Source organism: Gekko japonicus, unplaced genomic scaffold, assembly GCF_001447785.1.
Source record: "Gekko japonicus isolate JY-2015 unplaced genomic scaffold, Gekko_japonicus_V1.1 scaffold927, whole genome shotgun sequence".
NCBI lineage: Eukaryota > Metazoa > Chordata > Lepidosauria > Squamata > Gekkonidae > Gekko > Gekko japonicus.
Window position 1 is genome coordinate 292,089 of NW_015169805.1, and position 10,025 is coordinate 302,113.

At 50.5% G+C, this 10,025-nt stretch overlaps 1 protein-coding gene across 4 annotated transcripts in view; it reads left to right on the top strand.

Moving 5' to 3' along the window:
• CLDN10 (claudin 10) overlaps window positions 1-10,025 on the top strand; it is a 122,605-nt gene that overhangs the window by 75,528 nt on the left and 37,052 nt on the right. For 2 of the 4 annotated variants that reach the window (XM_015417134.1, XM_015417135.1), the window contains exon 1: window positions 6,147-6,366. The exons of the other annotated variants lie outside the window; for them this stretch is intronic. In XM_015417134.1, the coding sequence (XP_015272620.1) occupies window positions 6,147-6,366 (220 nt within the window). Of the gene's footprint in view, window positions 1-6,146; window positions 6,367-10,025 lie in introns of those variants that run through there. 4 annotated transcript variants of the gene reach the window in all.

Sequence of the window (10,025 nt, forward strand, 5' to 3'; positions counted from 1 at the left end):
AGCCAGATTCTGTGCATCTTGGTGTTTAGTCATGCCGGCCACATGACCCCGGAAATGTCTTCGGACAGCTTTGAAACGAAGATGAGCACCGCAACCCTAGAGTCAGATTCGACTGGCTTTCGAGCAAGGGAACCTTTACCTTTACTTACTGTTGGGCCATGGCTCAGTGGTACCCTGGTAGGGCACTTGCTTGGCATGTGGGAGGCCTCCGATTGAATCCCCAGCAACCAGGCTCGTGACCGTAGGGCAGCTGGGGACCCCCCCCCCAAGTATATCATGCCCTTCTTCTGTATTCCCAGCTTTCATTTCCAGCCCTTCTCATAATGGAGATGCAAGGGGAAATGTGCAAGCTTTTTTTGTCTGGAGTGCCTGGGAAAGGAAGGGGAAAGGGAAGCTGGAACTGTTAACTCCTTCTTGATCAAGTTCATTCTTTTCTGCTGTCCCTGGGCTCTTTGCTTCTTTCTGTTTTATGTCCTCTTTAAGGCCTGCAGCAATAAGTGAAAACGTTGGATAGAAAACTGGAGTCAGATTTATACCATCTAGGGGTTGCCTCCTCTGTTTTGCAGTGGGAAATTTGCCTTAGGAGTATGTGGGGCCGTGGGAGAGGGGGCAGGCACAACTTCAATCAACCGAGTAAATCGCTTTAAATCATCAGTTGCTAGCCATCTTGCTGTAACTCACCTGTGTAAAGGAACACATGCCTCTGAGCATGTACAGAATGTCTTTTACCCACTGATGAATAACCACAATTAGGCTCCAGTCTTTCAGTTTGGTATAGTTTGGTGAGCCAGTTTGGTGTAGTAGTTAAGAGTGGTGGACTCTAATCTGGGAGAGCTGGGTTTGATTCCCCACTCCTCCACATGCAGCTGCTGGTGTCACCTTGGGTTAGTCACAAGTTCTCTCAGAGCTGTTCTCTCAAGGGCAGTTCTCGAAAGAGCTCTCTCAGCCCCACCTGCCTCACAGGGTGTCTGTTGTGGGGAGGGGAAGGGAAAGGAGATTGTAAGCAGCTCTGAGACTCTGAGTGAAGGGCGGGGTATAAATCCAATCTCTTCTTCTCTTCCATCCCCCTCCCTCCTCCAAAAAAAAAAAAAAGAATCTGGGAATTAGGGCTGAAGTGGCATAATGTCTGAGCAGATTTAAACTCTAGAATCTTTCACAACAGAAGAAGAGATTGGATTTATACCCCGCCCTTCACTACCCAAGGGAGTCTCAGAGCGGCTTACAAACTCCTTTCCCTTCCCCTCCCCACAACAGACACCCTGTGAGGTAGGTGGGGCTGAGAGAGCTCTTTTCAGAACTGTCCTTGAGAGAACAGCTCTGACAGAACTATGGCTTGCCCAAGGTCATCCAGCCAGGTGCAAGTGGAGGAGTGGGGAATCAAACCCAGTTCTCCCAGATTAGAGTCCACGCACTTAACCACTACGCCAAACTGGCTCTCGGAAGACCTCTGGCCCAGTCTTTCCTACATCCGGCACAACAAAGCTGGTAAGAATTAAAGTAACATGCACTACATCTTCCCACTCCCTACCTGCTCAACCGAATAAAGATGACATTGACAAAGAAAAGTCTAGTGCGTGGCAATCTACAACAGATAAGAGGCTTGTTAAATTTACCAGTTAGGTTAAAATTATGCCCAATGGTGGATGAGGCAAAACACCCAGGCATTGTTAAGTCCTGTCACTTATCACTACTAAATAATTCTGTACCAAGAACAAGCAATTATCTGGATGCTAAGTCTGGAAACACTCTCCACATGCACAGAGCACTTTCCCCTCACTACACAGGAACTGCACACTGTTGCTTTGCTGGCTGCCTTGAGGCTCAGGAGGTAAGGCAAGATATAAATATTTTAATGCAGTAAATATCGACCTGGTATCAGGTTAGGAGGAAGCAATTAGTAGGCAGATGCAACCTGGGAATCTCCCATTTTAGTAATGAAGGCACTGATTAATTGCTGTTTACTCCCATCTAGTCACTCCTAGCTTTCCCAGCGCAGGTTGGAACACTGCCCTACAGCATCTTTTAGAGGAGAACATAAGTCCTGTAGTTATATCAACAAAGAGTCCTTAGCATGATCATAAGCAAATAATTTTCCCATGAATAGCTGGTGGTTCGTTGTACTGCAGATAAATGGTCGGTTGTGATGACTATGCCACAAACAAACCGGAGATGGGAGGTGGCGATTGGCACAAAAAGCTCAGCTACATTTTACATTTAGCACATAGTTAATTTCTTTAGTCTGAAAAATGCCCATCTCTACAAAGCCACAGTTATTATTTATGTTATTTAAATGTTTTTATGCTGCCTTTTTACCTGATCAGGGTCCCGAAGGTGGCAAACATTTTAAAAAATTGAACAATTTAAAATTATAAAATAATTCAGAAGAAACACATACACAAACACCACCAGAACTAGGGAAGAGGGCCAATAACTGTTATCGGGAGTATACTTCTGGACAGTCTTCAAGGGCAGCCCCACATAGTGCATTGCAGTAATCTAATCTAGATGTTATCAAGGCAGGTACCACACTGGCAAGATCACATGACTGTGACTACACAGAGATACCATGTGGTACCTACCTAGTGGTGTGTGGAAGTAGTACTATTACTATACCTATTCAATGCAAAATCACCAGGATGGACCACCCCATCCCATGACATCATCAGGCTCCACCCAGTGAATTTCTAGGTTTTGACAGGGGGGGATCTGGTATGCTACCCCCCCCCCCAGGGCACAGCAGCGTTTAACTATTCCAGGCCCCAAGGACGCGAGGCTCACCGTCACCAGGGTCAGGGAATTTTCAGTGGCGGCTCCTTACTGGTGGAATGAGCTCCCGGAGGAGATCAGGGCCCTGCGGGACCTTGTACAGTTCCGCAGGGCCTGCAAGACGGAGCTCTTCCGCCAGGCTTTCAAATAGGAGCCGCTGCCACCACCACCGTTACCATCAACTATTCCACTGAACATCAGGAATATGGAACTGGCCACTATGGACTATGCCATTAATATCTGGACCATAGGACTGGCTGTAAGCTCAGAAGATTGCCGGAATGAAAATTTACGCCACCTATCTTAATACTGCAAGCACCTTAATGTATTGTTGTAATGTTAAGAATATTTTATAGTGTTTTTATTTTTTATGGTTTTATGCTAATTTGGCACATTCTGCCATCTTTTGTAAGCCGCCCACAGCCTGTTTACAGGGTGGGCGGGGTATAAATATAAGTATAAATAAATAAATAAATGTCACCTCACCATGAAATTTCTGACTTGGGTCCTGTCACCATCTCCAGTTTAAAATAATCCGATAGGAAGTGATGTTTAATCTCTCAACCTGCAAGGTTACCATGTCTTCCTTGGGGAAAACCTGGAGTCGAGACTCGGGAGGCCGGGGTTTGGACAGAGGAAGGAGCTCAGCACACCCTGCTGGAGGTTACCCACGTGGCCGTCCCTGGGTCAAGCATCCATATCACTGAAGCACCTCAGCCACGGAGCGCGCTGCCCGGTCATTCTTAAAAATGCAGGTGGGTGCATATGCGCCCATACGTGCACACCTGCACTTACGTGCATGAGCGCTCATGTGCACATAGGCAAAAACTAAAGAAAAAGAAAACCATCCCAGCGGCAGAAACGGATCTGCAGGTTCAGACGTCCCTTCTGGGTTCTTTTCGCTGCAGCAGAGTTCAGATGCTGGGAAACCCAGAGAGAACCCTGAACAACCTGTTAACATTCCCCAGTATCTGTCTATTCTGCTTCCAATGTGGAACAGTACGGGTTGCCGACGACTGCGCCACGGGAGGCAGATGTTCTCATCTGGAGGGGCCCAATCATTCTGCTTAAGTTACTACAGCGCCACAAACTACCCGTGTGACCGCAGCCAATAACTCAATATGCGCACCAAGGAAAATCAAAACAAAGTTTTGAGTCCAGGGGCACCTTTAAGACGAACAAAGATTTATTCTGGGTATAAACTGTCATGTGCACGCACGCTTCTTCAGGGAAACCAAGTGTATGTCATTCGCTGTTTACAGGAATGTTTAATGTAACCAGGGGTCCTTTTGTAGAAAAAGAGGTTCAGGAGCTCATTAGCATATTTTTAAAGCCTTCCAGAGCTCAGAAGCCCCGCTGCCGGGAGCAAAGGAGGGGAAAATATCATTGCTTTATTTCCAAAGAGGAGGGTTGGATTTCTGCCATGCTTTTGTCGTTGTTGTTCTCTCCCCCAGGGTTTCCAGAAAAAACACACCTGTCTCTCTCTTTTCCAGTCCATCCCACAGAGGAGGGTAAGGGCATTCTGAAACTCCCGACGGGAGCAGAGGAAGGGGGCGTGTAACAGAATCCTCAGGCTGGCGAAACGTCCCCTTTTGGAGGACAGCGTATTTGCCCCGCTCTGCCGCAAATCCCCCACCTCCAACCTTCCCAGAGAGGGGGCCACAGCCACCCCGATGGCTCCAAAGCATGGCCCGAGCCCGGGGAAAACCCCCACCCCACAAGCCCACCCCACACCACTACCCTGACCTTCCTAGCAAGATGGCCACAGCCCCCGACAGCTCCGGAGCCCGGCCCCCCACTTGCTTGCTCGGGGGCAGCTTAGGCTTGCCAAGTCCTCCCGGGGGGGGGGCGGGGAAACCCCCACCCCAGAGGCCCGTTCCTCGCCACCAGTGGATCGGGCCCTGGGGGGGACCCCACCCCCAAAGTACGTGACGTGCACGTCACCCGGAAGCGACACGACCACGCATCTGCCCTCGCAGAGGAGGGAGAGGTTGTACCTGAATAAAACTTGGTCTTAAAGATGCCACTGGACTGTTTTGGACCGGGGGCTGGGGGGGGGGCTCTGCAACTTACCTGGCTGCTTCTTGCTCTGACTGAGGGCTGCTGGGAGCAGGGGGTGGGGCTTGTTGCATGTGTCCGCCCCCTGGGCTCTTTACTGCCGGAGCTCCGCTCCTGTGCGCTCCTGCAGGAAATGACCCCTGAATGTAACTGCGTTAGAGAGTAACTGCCAGTCAAAGATAGATTCAGGTGGGTAGCCCTGTTGGTCTGAAGAAACAGAGCAAAGTCTGAGTCCAGCGGCACCTTGAAGACCAACAAAGTTTAATTCTGGGTATAAGCTTTTGTTGCCATGCACACTTCTTCTGATATCTGAAAGCTTATACCCAGAATCAATGCTCCCTCTAGGCTGTAGAGTCTTGTGACGCAGGGCTCTTTTTGTAGCAGGAACTCCTTCGCATATTAGGCGACACACCCCTAATGTACCTTGTGAGCAAAAATTCCACTTTGTGAGCGACTGGCATTAAAGTTGTGAGCGAACAGTTTGGCTACTGCTCTGGAGCCCTCCTTCATGAGAGAAGACAAAAATGTGTGAGCTGGAGGCTAAGAAACTGTGAGCTAGCTTAGAGGGAACACTGATTGTAATGTGGGTTAGAAAGTAACTGCCAGTCAAAGATAGATTCAGGTGGGTAGCCCTGTTGGTCTGAAGCAATAGAACATAGTGAGTCCAGTCACACCCTTGAAGACCAACAGAGTTTAATTCTGGGTAGAAGCTTTGTGTGCATGTGGGCTTCTTCAGATATCCGAAGAAGCGGAAATCTTATACCCAGGAACCAGTGCTCCCTCTAAGCTGAGTTAGTGTGAGCTAGCTCACAGTTTCTTTAGCCTCCAGCTCACACATTTCTGTCTCCGCTCAGGAAGGACGGCTCCAGGGCGAACTAGTTTATGCAGCAGCCAAATGGCCCGCTCACCACTTTAATGCCGGTAGCTCAGAAAGCACCATTTCTGCTCACGAGACTGCACAGCTGAGAGGGAGCATTGCCCAGGATCCGTCGTTGTCCTTGCCAGTCAAAGAGGAGACAGACCGAGCGGGTGACTCAGTACGGGGCGCGGGGGGAGGGGGGGAGCGTTCCTGAGTCCTCTCCCCGCCCCCAGCCGGCTGCCGGATCTCCCTGCCCTCCACAAGCTTCCACGGAGAGGACCTCCCGCCGGAGCGCCTGCCCGCGCAGCCTTGGCCCTTGCCGGCTGGCCCCTCCCCTCCTCCTCCCCGGGAGGAGGGCGGGGGGGTGGGGTCTCCGGCAGGGCCACCGGCGGCCGGCCGCGCTGAGAGGAGGAGGAGGCGGAGGCGGACTGGTGCGCTCCGGCCGGACTCCCGCTCTCCCGCCATGGCTAGCGGCTCCGCCGAGCTCGTCGCCTTCCTGCTGGTCATCTCCGGCTGGGTGCTGGTGTCGTCCACGCTGCCCACCGACTACTGGAAGGTGTCCTCCATCGACGGCACGGTCATCACCACGGCCACCTTCTGGGCCAACCTCTGGAAGACCTGCGTGACCGACTCCACCGGCGTCTCCAACTGCAAGGACTTTCCCTCCATGCTGGCGCTCGACGGTCTGGCCCCTCTTGTGAGCAAACCTTCTACATTGTGAGCTACTGGGATTAAAGTTGTGAGCAAGCCGTTTGGCTACCGCATAAATTCTTTTGCTCTGGAGCCCTCCTTCTTCCTTAGCTGAGACAGAAAATGTGTGAGCCGGAGGCTAAGAAACTGCGAGGTAGCTCACACTAACTCAGCTTAGAGGGAACACTGCTTGGGAGTAAGCCTGCTGGGCGTAGTGGGACTTCTCTGTAAGTAAACGTGCATAAAGATGCTGGAGCTGCAAAGATTCTGGGCGCCCTAACTTGGGAGCAATGATCCCTCTAAGATTTGGAGTCTTGTGAGCAAACCTTCTACTTCGTGAGCTACTGGGATTAAAGTTGTGAGCAAGCAATTTGGCTACCGCATAAATTCTTTTGCTCTGGAGCCCTCCTTCTTCCTTAGCTGAGACAGAAAATGTGTGAGCCGGAGGCTAAGAAACTGCGAGCTAGCTCACACTAACTCAGCTTAGAGGGAACACTGCTTGGGAGTAAGCCTGCTGGGCGTAGTGGGACTTCTCTGCAAGTAAACGTGCATAAAGATGCTGGAGCTGCAAAGAGCAGATTTTTTTTGGGGGGGGGAGATTTGCAAGCCGAGCTGGTCATTTATCTGCCAGCTAAAATCCAAAGATTTGAATGAGGAAGGGATATGTGGGAGAATTATTATTTAAAGTAATAAACACACACGCAACTGTGATTTCCTTCCTCTCCGCCTTGGTTTTTGCTGAGCTTGTGCTTTATGAATTGTATAGAAGCTGGGACGATAACTGGCTTGATATAGGCAGGTGGACAAAGATTGGCATTTTATGCGCAGGCAAAAATGTAAAGCACCGGTAGGGGGAAAAATCAACAATACCGGAGTTGATTCCCCCCCCCCTCTCCGGATATTCCTAAGGAGAACATTTTGGCCAGTCTTCAAACTTTACTAACTAACCAGAACTGGTGAACAAAATATTTGTTCCTAAAAAAAGAGACACCGATCTGGCTGCTGATTGCGCTCCATGAATGGCACATGCCGCTTGTGCAGAACAGGCAGGGCCGGCTCACCCACTAGGCGAACTAGGCATTCGCCTAGAGTGCCGGGCCCTGGATGGGGCGCCAAGCTGTGCCTCCCCCCCTCCCCCTCTTTGGTGGTGGTGGCTGGCTCCGGAGGTCTCCAGGCAGCAAAAGGGTGGCTGGCTCCAGAGGTCTCCAGGTTTCCAGGCCCCAACGGGAGGTTGGCATCTGCGCCATAAGGCAGCCTCGCCTAGGGTGCAGAAACACCTAGAGCCGGCCCTGAGAACAGGATCGCTATAAGGCACTTGGACCAGATTCCCCCCCCCAAAAAAGCTATTTATTAAATATATCCCGCTGATCTCGCCTGTGATTGCCCTGGACTCCAAGGGTACATTGGGAATTCACTTGCAACAGATTTCAGCTTGAAGCATGTCTCATCCTGCTTGGATGAATAAACAAACAGAAATGTTTAAAAATCCTGGAATGCAGCCTGATAGGCTTATCATAGAGAATGTCCACCTGTCGGAACGGATGTATTCCTAAGAGTCTCCGTGCTTCTGCAAGTAGAAGATCTGAAGAAGGGTGCCTGCACACAAAAGCTTATACCCAGAATTCAGCTTCGTTGGTCTCAAAGCTGCCACTGGACTCAAACTTTGTACCTGAAACATAATTTCTTTTGCAAATGTCTGGAGCTCCCCCAACCCACCTGTTGCAGGACTGTACCTGTCCATACCCTGTGCCTGTCCAAACTCTAGGTGCTTTCTAGGGTTGCCAGCCTCCAGGTGGGGCCTGGAGATCTCCCAGAATTAGAACTGCTCTCCAGGCAACAGAGATCAGTCCCCCTGGAGAAAATGGCTATTTTGGAAGGTGGACTCTATGGCATTGTACCCCACTGAGGTTCTGCCCCCCGCCCCGGCTCCATCCCCCAAATCTCCAGATTTTTCCCAACCCAGAGTTGGCAACTGTAGTGCCTTCACATTAACATGAAGCTCCTTGGTCTATAAAGGTCAGTCTTGTTCACCTCCCCTGCTACCAGATCCCTGCTACCTGGAGATGCCGGGGATTGAACCTGGGACCTTCTGCAGGCCAGGCAGATGCTCCCTCCACTGAGCCATCACCCCTTTCTAGCCGTAGATCTGTCCAATACGCATTCTGCTATCTCTGCTCCCCTGCTTGGCTTTGTGTCTATTTTTTTCTTTGCTGGGAACTGGTCACCAAGTGTCGTTGAAGTGTCTTGCCATTGCACAACAGGCTTAGTTCTCACTGTACAGAAGCAGGGAGTTACTGCATCCATACCGGATCCTGATTTGTACAAAGGTGTGCCATCCGGGAGTTCTTTATTCTCTAGAACAAAGTCTGAATCCAGTGGCATCTTTAAGACCAACAAAGCATAATTCTGGGGATAAGCTTTCATGTGGTCTTACAGGTGACGCCAGACTCAAACTTTGTTCTGTTGCTTCATTCAGACCAGATACAGCCACCCACCTGTGCTTGGAAACCCAACAAGTCGTCTCTTTGACCAAGAACTTCTCTCTGTTCTCCTAAATAGCTCTGAATCTTCTTTATTCTCTGACATTTCCCACCCCCCCACAAGCTATTTGTGTTACTTTGCAGTGCTTGGAAACCCAACAAGTCGTCTCTTTGACCAAGAACTTCTCTCTGTTCTCCTAAATAGCTTTTAACTCAATATAGTCCTTTCCTATAAGCGTGAACATTCTACAGTGATTTATACTGAACCGACAGTCTCTGATCCCGTGCATATTTCCCTGAAAGGAACTCTGAGGTTAAATGGGATTTACTTGCACATAAGTGTGCCTAGGATTACATGCTTTCTGCCAATGCTCCCTCTCAGCTGTGGAGTCTTTTGTGGGCAAAAATTCCACTTTGTGAGCGACCGGCATTAAAGTTGTGAGCGAGCGATTTGGCTGCTGCATAAATTAGTTTGCTCTGGAGCCATCCTTCCTGAGCTAAGACAAGAATGTGTGAGCCGGAGGCTAAAAAACTGTGAGCTAGCTCACACTAACTCAGCTTAGAGGGAACACTGCTAACTGGTAATAAGTCCTGTTGAACCAGGTGGGATTTACTTCCTAGTAAATATGTCGTTCTCCTGTTGTGTATGAACTTCAGAATCAATCTCTTGAGTTTGTGGAGAGGGAACTGGCACTCTTACTTGGAGCTACCGGGTCGTACGCGTCGCATTGATAGAAGTATCTCAGAGTCCATTGTGAAAACAGCTGTGGGCATGCTTCCTCTGAATCGGACCTTGATTTTAGCAAAGCGTTACGGAAGCGGGCCTGGCTTCCCTGCTTGGCACGGCTGGGCATCTGTCAGGGCCCAGATGCTGGCAGGGGGCCCACCAGTGATGGCAGTTCCTGCAACCAGTTCCCGATGCCAGGCCTGTCACTGCGGGGCAGGCGGCTGGCAAGGCAGGATGGCAAGGAGGAGCTATGGCCGGGGCTAGCCTGCACTGGCTCCTTGCCTGCCTTTCCAGCGGTGATATCACCCGATTGCTCGCTCACCAGGACAGTGGATGGGAAGACAGGAGCCGTGAAGAGGAGATTGGGTGGAATGGGTAGGGGTTGTCTCTGTTCCCCCAGTATTCTGCCTCCCTTGCCTGGCTGCCGTCTTCTCCTTTTTGCCAT